General features: G+C 36.2%; 1 protein-coding gene across 2 annotated transcripts in view; it reads left to right on the top strand.

Moving 5' to 3' along the window:
* The window catches only part of LOC136257625 (uncharacterized), a 194532-nt gene that overhangs the window by 172917 nt on the left and 6191 nt on the right, over positions 1-15424 (top strand). For both annotated transcript variants that reach the window (XM_066050878.1, XM_066050879.1), the window contains exons 5-10: positions 1282-1791; positions 1942-2136; positions 2184-2570; positions 8602-8766; positions 13805-13842; positions 14156-14433. In XM_066050878.1, coding sequence (XP_065906950.1) covers positions 1282-1791; positions 1942-2136; positions 2184-2570; positions 8602-8766; positions 13805-13842; positions 14156-14433 — 1573 coding nt within the window. The remainder of the gene's footprint in view (positions 1-1281; positions 1792-1941; positions 2137-2183; positions 2571-8601; positions 8767-13804; positions 13843-14155; positions 14434-15424) is intronic.

Raw genomic sequence — 15424 nt, forward strand, 5'->3', positions numbered from 1 at the left:
GCATTAACATACTCTAATGGAGCAGTCAAGAATGTTTCCCACCAGGGACCTGTATTGAAAACTTGTTAATTGATAGACTATAGCTGGGTATATAGACTAGCTAGCTACTCCTTGGAACCATAAAAGATTCAACTATTAAATATGAAGAGGTTCACAAAGTGTTCTAGTTAACTAACATTGCCTATTTTGTCATGGGAGCTCTCCTCTTGGAGTTGCTTCAGCTTAACAAGCAACTACTGCATATCAGTTCTTATCTGAAAGTAGCAGAAACAGTTTCCAAAGCTTGACTGTTCGTAGTACATCTCATTGAAGCCACCTCCGCCTGACACATACTGCAACCATTACATACTCTATGATGTCTCCATCATGTGACTTTTATCCCAAGGTTGCAGGTACAACTTCCCACTTTTATATGCAGCCACTGTTAGTTTATTAGACTGCTTTTTAAACTTCTTCATGTCCATTTGTTGGAATTTTCAAAATGTTTATAGTTTCAACTTCAAGGGAATAGCTAACTTTCAGTGTTGATGATTTAGCTTGTCCACAATCTATGCCAGCTGTAGACCATCAATTCACAGTTTTTCAATGTGGGATAATCAGTGTTCTTGACTGCTCTGTTAGAGTATTTTATTCTAGGTGACTGCTCTATTAGAGTGTTTTGATTGTGTTAGTGGAAGGATCCAACAATACTGCAAAGAAGCATTGTGCTGTAAAATGCAAACTGCTTGTGTTGACATATCAAGCTTTTCCGTTGGTTGTTCCCGCCGCTACTGTTTCCTAGAATTCTACTTAACCCTTTTATCTTTCTTTGGGTGAACAAACAACCCATGGAGATACAGGGATGACCACAACCACTACTTGTAGGCCTTTTCCAACAAATTCTGATTTCAAATTGTGTGATAACTCAACATGGATTGCTACAAAAGTAACCTTCTGCAAATTATGAGTAGGTACTAGCTTTTTTATAATTACTGTTATTGTGGTATTCCAGGTCATGATAATTATTCTACTTGATTGAAACTCCACATTCATACATTAAACCCATACAAACACCATATACACTTGTGCACCATGAAACAATATAGTACTTGTGCATGGTCTTGAGCCAAATATAGCACTTGGCTTTGTCTTGCACTATAATTGTCTCGACCACACCCTCAGTCTTGCTATATTATCTGTATTGCACTCACTGCAGTACTTTAACTACTATTAATTTGTCTATGTGTTAGTAGTACGACATTTACTTGTTAAGTGTTCATTGTTATGGTCTTCATTCAACAGGTGGACAGACTTGTATAGATGTTGTTGATGATGTTCAGCAAGCTTTTAATGATGTCATTAGTCCTGACAGAACAGTAATAGTTCCACGTCTCAACTTCACTTGTAACGGTAGGATAGCCAACATCAGGGTTGGGATAAATATTGCTACTGAGGTATTAATGAATCATGATAACACTGGGACTAATTTTCCTTATATACAAGTATGGAGACAGCCACCAACTTCACAACTCTATAGTTTAGTTGATAGCATTCAGATACAATCAAATCATCTCAATACTCAGTTAGCCAACCTAGAAGCCGTCATTCCACTTATTGGTAACAAGACAATACAATTTCTATCTGGAGATGTTATAGGATTTTATAATCCACCTGATTCTGGTTATGTAATTAGAGATATAAGAACACCTGGATATGTGTTTTATATATTTGAACAATCTAATGCTTCATCACTTAATCTTAGTACTGGTATCACTCGCAGTGAAAGACAACCATCGATCCAGTTCAATATTGGTGAGTATGGTGACAGTCATTTATTTGTTGACTATTATACACTTCAGTATCATATGTCCATATGTAGATATTCATCTGTCTGTTTTATACTGTGCCTTAATTAAATTACTTTTTACTTAATTATCAACCATAAATGTTTCATTTGTTTAGATATTCAGTGTAATAACCTCACAACACCATTCAATGGTGAGATAACATCGTGTAGTTCTGGTAGTATTGGTTTTGGTTATGAGAGAGACACTTGTAATTTCACATGTAACACTGGGTATGAGCTAACTGGTAGTGACACTAGGACCTGTCAAAGTAATGGAAGCTGGAGTGGTAGTGATCATGTGTGTAGAAGAGGTATGTTAACATATCTTTATTAGGTCTTACCAAATTATGTATTGTAGTTCCCTGTCCTGTGCTTACTGACCCTAATAATGGTAAAATGAATTGCTCACCTGGAGATGCTGGAGTTCCTTCCTATGAAGACACTTGTAATTTCACATGTAACACTGGTCATGAGCTAACTGGAAATCCACAGAGAACATGTCAGTCTGATGGTAGTTGGAGTGGCTCACTAGTGTCCTGTACCATCATGGAGTGTCCCTCATCATCACTACCAATGAACAGCATGTTGACTGAGTCTTGTAGTAACACATATCAGTCAATGTGTGATCTGCAGTGTGAAGAAGACTTTGATGGTAGTGGAGAGTCATCATATGTGTGTGATGTGTTGAACGATGGATCATCAGTAATGTGGATAACTAGTGGAGGAGGATGGAGTTGTGAAAGGAGTAGGTTACTGTGTTGTCTTTGGTGTTGTGTATTGTTTAAAAAAAACTTGTACTATGTAGCACATCAGATATGGAAAGGGGTTATAAGATACATGTAGCAGATAACATGTGTGCTACATGTGCTACATGTAAATGGTATACAGTTAGACAGTATTCGATGGTACAGATATGACTTTTTAATACTATTTTGTTTCTCATCATAGGAAAGTTAGAGATTTTGAATTATGGAAATAAAAAGTAACCTACAGTAGTACACTTGCAACTATACTAGAAAAAATGTCAGACATTAAACACTTTTCAGCCCAAAGTGGTGTAAACCAAGCACGTTTCGGACATAATGTCCAAACAAATTTCCACTCATAGTGACTAGATTGTAACAATCTGTCTACAGGGTGACTTGTTTGTAGCTGAACTCCCTACGTAATGAATTGATTATGGCTGATCTCTCTTCACTGTAGGTAGAGATACTTATCATCATTTAGACATTAATGTTTCAAAGAATAAGACAACTACATATGGTGCCATAAAATAAAAGCAATTGCCACTAAATGAAATCACTGTATGTATGAACACATTTAACCACTCTAATGGAATAATCACAACTCTAATATTAATCCAAAAGTTAGATAACTGGTGTTTAGATAATTGGTTATGGATAACTGAGGTTTCACTGTAAGTGCTATAAAACTAAAACAGCCTTGAGGCTGTAAAAAAAAGGGCACTGCCACACAAAGTAAGATTTATCAAATAATCTTATTCAACATGACTGGTAAGAACAAGGACTGATATCAAGTTGTGACCAAGCGAATGCAGTATTACCAATTCTCTTTGTATCTAGCTATAGCTAGATACAAAGAGAATGGGTAATGCAGTATTACCAATTCTCTTTGTATCTAGCTATAGCTAGATACAAAGAATGGGTAATAGCTAGAGAATGGGTAATAGCTAGAGAATGGGTAATAGCTAGATACAATTTGAGAATGGGTAATAGCTAGATACAAAGAGAATTGGTAATACTGCATTCACTTGATATCAGTCCTTGTTCTTACCAGTCATGTTGAATAAGCTTGTTTGATCAATCCTACTTTGCTTGGCAGTGCCCTTTTTTACAGCCCCAAGGCTGTTTTTGTTTTAGGATATCACACATTTTTGACACTGAGCAAAACAAAAAAAATTAATGCATAAAGCTAATAGTTTCATACAAGCCACCTTTGGTTATCACAACAGCTTCAACAGTTATTGTGTATATTACATCATAGCTTGAGACATGAAGTGGCAAAACCAAAGAATGTAGTTTGATGCGAGTAGGCAGGTACTTGTCAGTCTCAATAGGGTATGGCTTCCAGTGATCAGATTAAGTAATAGTGATGTGCAATAATATCGATGGTGTGATAATCATATCACAGTGGTTCATTATCATGATATGATAATAGCTTGTGATTATTGTGAGCACCAATATTAGACATTCTTACATTGCTGGAATTACTTGAACAATTAAAACATTCATTTGTTCATTCAATTATGTATTCTAATTGTTTTCTGAGATTGAACTTTGCTTTATTTTGGCATGACATATATGCAATTGGGGATACAGGATGTGCCTTTACCCGTATTCATATGAAAATAAGTAAAATTAGTACTACATTACACATCTTATCATTTGGATTTACTATCGTGATAACTATCATATTGCGATGCAATTATCGTGATTAATCAATATAGTTGCAAACTTATTATCACACATCACTATTAAGTAAAGGCCATTTCCGGCAGGTGAGAATGTACCCCAAACTTCTTATTATACTGGACTGTCCCTTGAAATGCAAAAACAAAGTTGTATTGTGGGCTGCGTTAGCTACTTTAAATAAAAACTGAATAACAAACACTTATGAGAATAGCACACAATAGTAAGTTCATTGAGTTCACCACACTGATCATGTTCACCTAGCATTGACGTATATGGTCGAATTTGTACCGAGTTCATCAACCATAAATAAATGCTACTGTAGTTAGAGGTGTCTTACATTTAAGATAGGGTTTTAAATGGCTAGCAAATAAATCAGCAATTAGCGTAGACGACGTTATTATCCAATGAGCGCACTTATGGAAATTAACTCACCACTTCCCAGAAAAATGGCAGGTAATAATGGAGCAAAACTACTCCATATCAAGACTCACGGTAGTAAGTCGTGTGGCCATGAAGGAAACTACAAAGTGCACGCCCATATAAAAGATGCGTGGCCACTACTGTGAGTTATTTACGTGTAGGGTCGGTTTCACAATATTAGTCCTGCATCTCAATAGATTTGTATGGCATTATGTGATAAAAAAATCTTTAGGAGTTGCCATCATAGTCTTGTGACCTCGCTAAAATATAAACATAAGTGTATTTACACATATTTCATTTTATTTCTCTACCTTATGTTATACCTACTGTCACGTTATACCAGTCAACATAGCCGTGTTTGTACAGTCCATCTAGCACTGACACTATCTAATTCTGGTAGCCCATATGCATATTTTCTTCAATCAAACCTCTAATCCCTACAATAACTTTCAAAGACACAATTGGACACGAGCCCCAATGTCTGATAAACAAGTTGTGAAAGCGTGCAGAACCGTAAGTTCTCTAGGGATGGAATTTTAAGCAGAAATCTTTTAGAATCCATTTAGTGCCACGCCCCATGCGAGCGTTTATATTCGCCAGATGTTTTATAAAGAAGGTGTCAAGAGCATTTATTGCCAGATGCCTTATAAAGAAGGTGTGAAAAATAAAGTTTCTAGGGAAGGTGTTTTTAAGCCTAATCTTCAATTTCTGTATTTAATTTTTAATAGATTAACCACAAAGGTAAGGTAAATACAAAAGGCAACAAGCCTATAGGAGTTACCACCTCTATATAGTGTGTACCGTGGAGCTTGTGTTGTGGCTTTCATTAACATTATACACATACCATGATAGAACAAAATTTTGTAATGGAATTTGGTTTGTCAGTGACTGTGTATGAGCTTGTTGTGGCTTTCAAGTTTTGTAACGGATCGCTGCAATGTGGTTTGCGGTTTGCCGGTGACGGTGTATATGAGTTGGGGTTGTTCCACACAACTTGCACAATATTCAAATTTCATGGATAAGATGGCCGCAAAATCCATGAAAAATTCTTGCCTTATGGTAAACATACAACAATGCTATTACAAGTAATACAACTTTAATCAACATCAAGACATTACTAAAAATAGTTTTAACACCAGTGATGATTTCTTGGATGTCTGCATGACGACACAAGATTAAGTGAGATCTGTAAAAGAACAAGCAGGCACTGAACTTTACCTTAAATTATACCCTTTTGGTGGTGAATTTGGTAGATTTTGGAGGTATCTAAGTTACTTAGACCCTTTTCATGTTTACTTAGACCCTTTCATGTTTACTTAGACCCTTTCATGTTTACTTAGACCCTTTTCAACGCATCGCCACCTGAAAATTAATTTTAAATCCGTAACTGTTGTTACGGGTGGAGTAATGGCTTGTTTCTACTAATGAACGCTACATTTCTCTGTCACAAGCAGCTGTCAACAATGTTAAGGTACAACAACTACATAAAGGGTCTAAATAACTTAGACTTCAGACCACAGGGGTCTAAGTAATTTAGTAACCCTCAGGCCCTGCAGTAGCGCCTTCGCTTCGATCAGGCGCCACGACACAGGGCCATCGGGTTACTAAATTACTTAGACCCCTGTCGTCTGAAGTCTAACTATTACTTAAACACACATGTAACTAACCTGGAATATCAGTCACAACACCAAAGACATGTAGCTTGGGTATCTGACAACAAAATCGACCTACAAAAATCAACAAGTGGGCATTAAATACAATATGCCTAAAATCTGGATACTGGAAAACATCTTTGTGAGCATGACATGTAAACTGAGAGAGGTATTAGTTTGGTGCCATCATAACAGTACTCCTGATCCAGAAATAATAAACAACTATGTTCCTTAGTACATATATAGACCAACCTGGAAATTCACTACACCCTTGATGTCACTACAGTTGATCCATGTACAGTTGACAATTATGAGATCTATAAAAAGAATACACAAGATAACACAATTCCTCTGTATGTAAACTGATCTGAAATTCATGACTTCCTACCTGGTCCCAACTTGTAAGTACCATGACCACATCCAACTGCTACTGCATACATTATGACCACATTACCTGTAAAATCCAACAGACGGCATTAAATACAACACTCCTAAAATCTATGTCACTTATTACACAAATGACACTTTTGAGGATTTACAAGTTGGCCCGGCAGTGACCTTACTACACAGTGTCCTGATTAGACAGGTTTCACTGTACATAATATTTAGTTATTTATACCAGTATGCAATGTGAATGAGTATTGTCAAGAACTCTTGGTATTGTTTTGTACAAGTATCATGTACATTAATTAGTTTACTTCTTCCACTACAGTTCCAGGATTTCTAAATTGGTACTATAGAGTGACAATACTGAAAGTTATTTGGTCTGTATGAGTACACCTTGTCGACAATCCATCCATGAGATAATTCCAAGCTGGATGGTATTTGCTGCTACTCAAGTTGTTATCATCAGAAGTTTTCAGCTTGGTCTCAGTGACTTTGCACTAGTCAGTGCAGATGTCTGACAGTCTAAAAACCAATCGCATACATGCAGTTAATCAGTGTAAGCACTTTACATACTAGCCTCATCAGTTTCTTCACTCCTCCTTTCATTACTGAACCTCCACTCCTCTTTTCATTACTGAACCTCCACCCCTCTTTTTGTTACTGAACCTCCGCAAGGTGCTGAGTACATCAGTATTCTCAATATCCATTTGACTTATTCAAGTGGTACACGTATTTTAGCTTCAAATTAAAGCACAGCGCTTCAACACTCCAGTTACAATATGACAAATGTTTATCATTCATACTTCCCTCTCAAGACATGGACTTCCATCAATAATTAATATAAACCACATGTCACGTGTGTTCACTTGAGGTGTTACAGGGATTTTCCAAGAGATTTCCCCTAAATACAGTATGTCACGTGATCATTGTCAATAGGATGTAACTTGTTCTTAGTCATGGCTCTACAATGCAGTACGTATTTTAGTATAAGCTGTCAAGAATTGTTAGTGTACTGCATGCTGAATTGTTTTTTTGTGTTTGTGTGCTGCAGAAGAAATGTTAATTTGTACTTCCCTCTCAAGACATGGACTGCCATCAACAATAATAATATAAATCGCATATCACATGTGTTCACTTTTCACTTGAAGTGTTACTTTCCAAGAGATTTCCCTTAAATAGGTCACGTGATAATTTTCAGTCAGGTAGAACTTATGGAGCTTGTGTTGTGGCTTTCATTTATCATTATCATAACAAAATTTGTAACGGATTGCTTGAATGTGGTTCGTGGTTTGCCAGTGATTGTGTATATAAGTTGGGGTTGTTCCACACAGCTTGCACAATATTCAAATTTCATGGATGTATGTATGACGACACAAGATTAAGTGAGACCTGTAAAAGAACAAGCAGGCACTGAACGTAACCTAAAATTAAAGTCACATTCAACTAACCTGGAACATTGGTCACCACCAAAAACACTTGCTTGGATATTTGACGACACAATCTAGCAGACACTGTATTAAAAAGAGAATGCACAAAAAATCAATATTCCAGGCCAGTAGATCCTCATGGCTTAACTATGGAGTGACGTGTGTAATAAATGGACACTAAACAGAATGTACAACACAATTTTCTTTTCTGCAAGAACTTTTTAACACGTAGTAGTAAGGGCAGAAGAATTGTTTTAAAGGTGGGTTTTAGGTGTGTGTTCTATTAGAGTTAGGCATTCGTGGAAATAACTCACAGTAGTTGCGTGCCCTACTTTCCTTGGCCACGCAACTTACTGTGAATCTTGATACATATACAAATATTATGAAAAATACCAAGCTATAATACTGTATTCATTAATAGTGAACTTTACGTATTGCTATTACTGGCAATTATGTAGGGTCTGGTGGATCATCATCAGGATCTACTGGAGCTGTTATTGGTGGAATTATAGGAGGAGTTTTAGTGACTATAGTCATTATTGTAGTTTTGGTGGTGGTGATTGTATGGATGAGAAGATCAAGAGGGAAACAAGTGGATATTGTTGATTATGATAAATCTAAAAGTATGTGCATGTATGATATATAATTTTATAATGAGGGTAGGCATGATTTGTCCTATATATCAACACAACTGCATGCCAGGGAATGAGGGTGTACATACATAATATCTACGTAGTAGGCAAACAGCAAGAATGGTAGCCTACTGTTAATGCCTGCATTCTTTTTCACAGTTTAATTACCTGTTTTGGATTAGTGTTACTGACATAGGCAGATCTGAGAGGGGGCAGGGAGGGGGGGCTTTTCCCTCCTTGACCCTTCTCTTGCCCCTTTTGGACTTACAGAACTATATTGATACCAAAACATAAGCTGGGAACTGTATTGGAGTACGGAAAGCCAATGGACAAATAGAAGACAACAGTTATAAATGCACTTTACTGTTATATAGAACTTGTACACTGTGAAGAAATTGAGGCAAATATAAGTTTGAATTTTTGTGCAAAGGTTGTAATGCTCTGATAGTGTAGTTACTCTTCTAATAGAACAGTCACAATTCTAATGTCATCAGTTGATAAGTTTGCAATTATAACAATTTGATTAGCTATTAAGCAGGCTTTAATTCAGATAGGCTGACTAATTTTGCAAAGTATACTTTGTTGAACAACTATTAGAATGCTTCCAAAATTAAACGAGGTCTTATTTAAAATTTTTTTCTCAATAGATATCCAACTAGAGTGTTAGAATATATATGCCTTTCATTCATCCTGCTATCCAACAAAAATGGCCTATACTATAGTATGTTCACGATGAGCTGAATCCTCAAAAACATTTAATAACTCATGGATGCAATTACACATGATCTTGAAATTTGGCTCATTTGTAGTACTGTTTGACCCGCTAAAAATATTTCAAAATCTTTTTGTTCATAATATTTACGGCCAATCAAAATTTTCACAATACATTTCCTATGGGGAAGCCATAAAAGTACATTGCCCATTACAGCCCTTTCCCGAACTTGTAATGGAGCCAAACCATACGTATCTGTTGTTGACACCTTTGCTGTTACCAATAATCATCTGGTTGGCTGAATTGTTAACTTTGTTGAGAAAAAATCCACTTTTAATTTTTAGCTGTTTTTCAGGATTCAGCTCAACGTGAACGTACTATAACCAAAGTTATGCAAATAAATATAACTTGTGTACTAGATTTCATTTTATCCTTGCCCTAACAGTGTCTCCTAAATCTGCTTATATGGTTACTAATGCCAGATACCGTAGAGTCGGGTTGTTATACGCATGTATCTATTAAGTGCATATTATTTGTTAAGCGCATACACATTTCTCGTAATTAACCATGAATGATAAGCTAAGCGCACATGGCAAAATGTGACGATTGAGCTAGAAAAGCTGAAAGTACAGAAAAATTAATGTCTCCTCAAGTGCTTACGTCTCCCTTGAGGTATCCCTTCACTATGTATACAACAAATCAGCCATCTGGATAGTGATAATCTTGTTTATCATGAAGGATTTCACCCAGAAATGGTATATCTTTACACACTGGCATGGTTACTGGCACAACTCTTACAATGTAGTGATTCCGTGATACAGTCGCCATAAATATTTATTAGGCATATGCACCTAACAGATAGTATGATTTTTACAAAAAGTTTTCTCTGAAAATTATAAGCGCATGCGCTTAACAACCCAACTTTACGGTATACAACCCTTATACAGAAGAGCTAATACTAAGTTTTTTTAAAATGCCTGAATCCAATTTTTAGCCTGCCCTGCCCTTCCTGCCTTCAAAAAATAATAAGCTCACGAGTGGAATGTGCCTTCTGATGGGTGATAGCTGAATGCTCTAATAGCTTTTTTACATAGCTGGGCACTCTAATACCTAGCTGAACTCTCGAATAAGTTTTATCACTTAGCTGAACTCTCTAAATGCTTTATACATAGTTGGATTCTGTAAAATTACCTTCTCTATAAGCAGAGTTGACTGCTTTAATAGGATGACTTGATATGTAGCTGAATGCTCTAATAGGGTGACTGAACTATTGTTTGTTTTGATTGTGTACTTGTACACGTACAGTAGCTGTTTTCACATTACAACCCAATGATTTTTAATCTGATTTCTTCTAGGCCACTGAAAAACTGTTCTACAGTGATTAATCAGTTTGTCAATTGTGATGATGAACAATTTTGTAAAAATATAGGATACATACAACGCAAAAGTGTTTCAGTATATGTAACTGGATTTTGGAAAAACGATCCAAATCGCACATTAGAAGTTTTGAGATAAACGGTTTTAAATAATTCAAATCAGCATAACTTGCCAAGGATAGCAAGTACGCGTATGAAATTTACGCTAAAGATGCATCAATCTATTACCTTTCAGGCCACTCCCAGTACTTGTAGCTGCTTGTAGAGTTTCCCACCAAATAAGATAGAAAATCTGAGCAGTTGGACAAACGAAGTATAGTATCACGAGTGCTCACAAAGAAGTATAGGGTAGGGGGGTGGCGGGGTGGGCAAGAGATAGACCTCAAAATGGAGGCAGACCATGATTGGAGTCCAGACACAAGATTACAGGACTGTGCTGGCTCCCTAGCAGCTGATATGTAGCAAAATCAACCCCAAAAATGTCTGGCCAACATTACAAGGCTGTCCAGTGATTCTTGCCAAGCCGGGTCCTTCACAAGACCGGAACCACCATTCGAGCTCTACATACTACCCAGAAAAGACGTCTGTTGAAACCAGCCTCAAGTAGTTTGAGTAGTAGTGAGAGTTAAAACTATTAGTACGATAGTGTAGCTATCCACTGGAGGTGTTAGTTTGATTTTGTCTGATGTGTAATTTGGATCGGTTTTGTAAAATCTGGTCACATATCAAGTATTTATATACTGCTATAAGCAGTAAGTAGGGAATGGGTTGGTCAAGGAGGGATGTGGTTGGAAACGAAAAGTTACTAGTAACATCTGTGGCAACATTTGGTACCAGTATAAAAATAAGCTGTACTAAGTTTTAGTGTAATTGTGCTATTCGAGCAAGGAAAGGATAGTAGCCTGTTTGTCTCTGAGACTCTGGCATGAAATTATCTGCATCCAGAGTAATCCTTACTTGTTGCCAGACTAGGCTTGTGCACTTGTTATGCATAGTTGGTTTTCACAGCATAACTTCATGGTTGTTATCCCGATTTCTTTCAATCTGCCACTGTGATGACGGCCAAGAAATTGCATGTGTGATTTTTCAAAATTATACGTAACTTTCTTCTCCCATGCAAAAATTAGATTGTATACATACTAAATATGTTCTTACATCCTTCCAAATTTGAAGTTAGAGAATCAGAGACCACAAGTTGTGGCAAAATGGAAAATGATTATGAAGAAATAAGACAATCTTTGAAGGTACACATCTCAGTAATAGCCTGGCGTATTCAGCTGAATAGGAGGTACCCTTCCCTGAGGTAGTCGGCACAACAAAAATGGTCAGTATCCATTCTGGCACTACCAATAACATAGTTGAGCTCCTTAGTTTGGATTAAGTATTTACATACATACGTATGTGGTTACTAAGTAGCTTTGGGCTAATATGACATGTTTCAGTTAATTATGACCAAGAATTTGAATTAAAGTGTTTGCTTACATAAAATGACAATAACCTTGTGGAAATCACTTAATCTATTCCAAAACAGCCAAGCTATGAAAAAGGGTGCAAGGGTGCTGCCTTCCAAAAACAGGCTAGTATGAAAAAGTATCAAAAGTGGCAGCCAAGAAATGGTTGCAATGACTGTTTTGGATCAGATATCATTTCTTTTTGTATTTATATGTGCTGACTTTTGTTTTATTTTCCTACAGGTAAATAGAAGAGCTAGACATTTGTAATAATTTTACTTGCCATACATTGCATGTATATGGCTGCTCTATTAAAGGATCCCAAAACACGTTTGGGTATGGTTGGTTTTCTCATTATAAATCATTGTTATTTATACAGATTACCTAAAGTTTGTACCTAGTTACCTGACACATTGAGATACTCTAATAGAGCAGCAGTTTTCATTGCTGCTATTTGTCACAACTACTGGCTAAACTGCTTATGTAAACTAGTTGAATTTTCTTGCATATTATACTGTGACACTTAAATATGTTTGGTATATTTATTTGACTATAATATATATTATGCAGTACTCTAATAAAGTGCACATTCTTCAAATACAATGTAGCTACATAGAAAGGTCTAGAAAGAACAATTTAGAGTTTCTGTGCATAGATCTACGAAATTATATTCTGGTGAAAACTTCTGCTTATAAGGTAGAAAGTAAGCAAGTAGTTGAACAACTGATTGCAGTTACTTCTCAGTGACTGTTTTACTGAACAATTTTTTTCTTACATAATTCGAGCACAATTTTTTTTCTTTTTTTTTCACTTCTTGGTGACTGTTCTATTAGAATATCTTGACCATGCTTGTTCACATGTTTTGGTTTTTGCTTTATATCCCTTAGCTAATACTCTCAGTACTTTCAAAGCACAAAAGGTCTGTACCACGATAGTCAGTCTACCAAGTTTTAACTTGCTTCTGTCAGTAGTTTACCCTGCAAGTGTGACAAAAAAAAAATTGCACTTGAAAATTGCTCGTAACTTTTCATCACTTTTATCTATCTATTCACAAATTGGAAAATAGATGCACTTTATACCTCCAAATGTAAAAGAATCCAATAAAGCTTGTGCAAGTTATGGAGATTTTTGTAAGTGGTACAAAGAGAAAAATTAACATGGAAGATACGAAGAAAGATGAACTTTGAATGAACATAATTATCTTACAGACAGTGGGACAAATTTACCTCAAATTTAGCATGGAAGATGTCCCACCCCAAGGAATGTTGCACAGAAAAAATAGGCTATTTCTGTTCAGCTGTTAGTGAGGTACGAATGCATGAAAATCACTTTTATCATCCATGGTGAAAATGCTACAACTCTCAATATTGTGGTGTGTGGTGTATATACAAGCACATCATGTAAAGCTAATTCAAATCTTACAGCTATGTATTAAACCATGTAGCTATGTTCATAACATATATAAATGTTTATGTTGTTCTGTGTTACAGATGGAGTTGATTCAATAGCTACTGCTGTCAGTGACAAAGTAAGTATCATGATGAATGACATGTCAAGTTCTCCAGGTAACATGATTTGAGTAAGCTGTTTTAAATTCATTGCAAACTTGGCATAAGAAATTCAAAATATTGTTCGATATACACAAAATTCTTACACATACATTTAGTCTATAAGCCAACTAGAAAACTGCCACAATTAGCCAGCTTAATTATTTGTTGAACAGCACAGACTCCTTGAACATGTATAAGTATATTAATACACATGTATAATACGGATGTGTAATATATACATGTGCATGTTTGTGTAGTTTGTTTGTAACAACTTACTATTTTGTTATGTAGCAGGGCTTAGATGTGGAATCACTGTTAACAATAGCCTTATCAGGCGTAGATGTTATTTACGATGAAGTCGCCAGCTATGAAAGCTCCAAAGGGATTTATTATATGTCTTCAAATGACGTTGCCAAGTCATTACAAACAGAAGAGAGTATTTATGATACTCCATATAGTCACACAGGGGACTGTGGTCCAATATACCGTGTGCCTGCTGATGATGAAAAGAAAATTTATGAAGAATTTGCAGGAAAAAAATTTCGGAAACTACTCCACAAAGAAATCAAGTAAGGCAAACTAGTATGAATATACTGTAAAGGATGATAGTCACCCAAAGTACAAGTTTAACTTCTATGATCCCTACTAGCTTGTAAGGTTTCTAGTTTTTTTTTCCCACACTTATTGATACATATGCATCAATGACCTGCTAGACTTATCAATTACCATTGGTTACTTTTAATAATTATTAAGATCAAGTTACTGATGTTGAACCTATTACATGTAACATCATATCAAAACTATATACAAGCTTCACATTACAGCGTTTATACACAATTTACCACTGCAAATAAGGTTAACAGACAAGGAAGCCTTTGTATGGCTGGGATTAAATGAATTAGAACCCATGATCAATAAATAATATTCAATACCATCAAACGTGTGCATGTTGATCACACAGTTGCTACTTTCAGGTGCTACTTGGAGTTTCTTGTGCTGAACCCTGTCACAGAGATTGAATTCACTGTAAACATATCAAAACACTCGTTGTTTGTTGCTTGTCATACATCGCTCATTGTTTGTTGCTTACCATGGATTGCTCATTGTTGATCATCATGCATTACTCGTTGTTGGTTTCTTGTCATACATTACTCATTAATTATTGTTTATCATGTATTGCTTATTATTTGTTGCTAATCATGCGTCACTCACTGTTTGTTGCTAATTGTGCAGTGCTCACTGGCTATCACTTCATCGTTCCATACTTAGGGTTTCTCTCTACCACTACCATGCTAGCAAAGTTTTGGGGGAAACTGGGTGCAGTCAAGCTGTTTGATTTGACTTAGATATACAGCAGCTAGCTTCCTAACTAAGGCAGATATTGATGCAGGTGCACTTAGCTCCTAGCATCCATGGCTGCCTGATTTAACCCCAAAGTATGTATATAGTGCCAGCACATCCCACGTAACGGTAGTGCATGTGGGCCAAGCTGACGTAGGATGTTAACTTATACAAAAAGGAGAGGAGGTTTAATATGTACGTAGGTACTTGTAAATACAA

This window comes from Dysidea avara, chromosome 6 (genome assembly GCF_963678975.1).
Source record: "Dysidea avara chromosome 6, odDysAvar1.4, whole genome shotgun sequence".
In the NCBI taxonomy this organism is placed as follows: Eukaryota; Metazoa; Porifera; class Demospongiae; order Dictyoceratida; family Dysideidae; genus Dysidea; species Dysidea avara.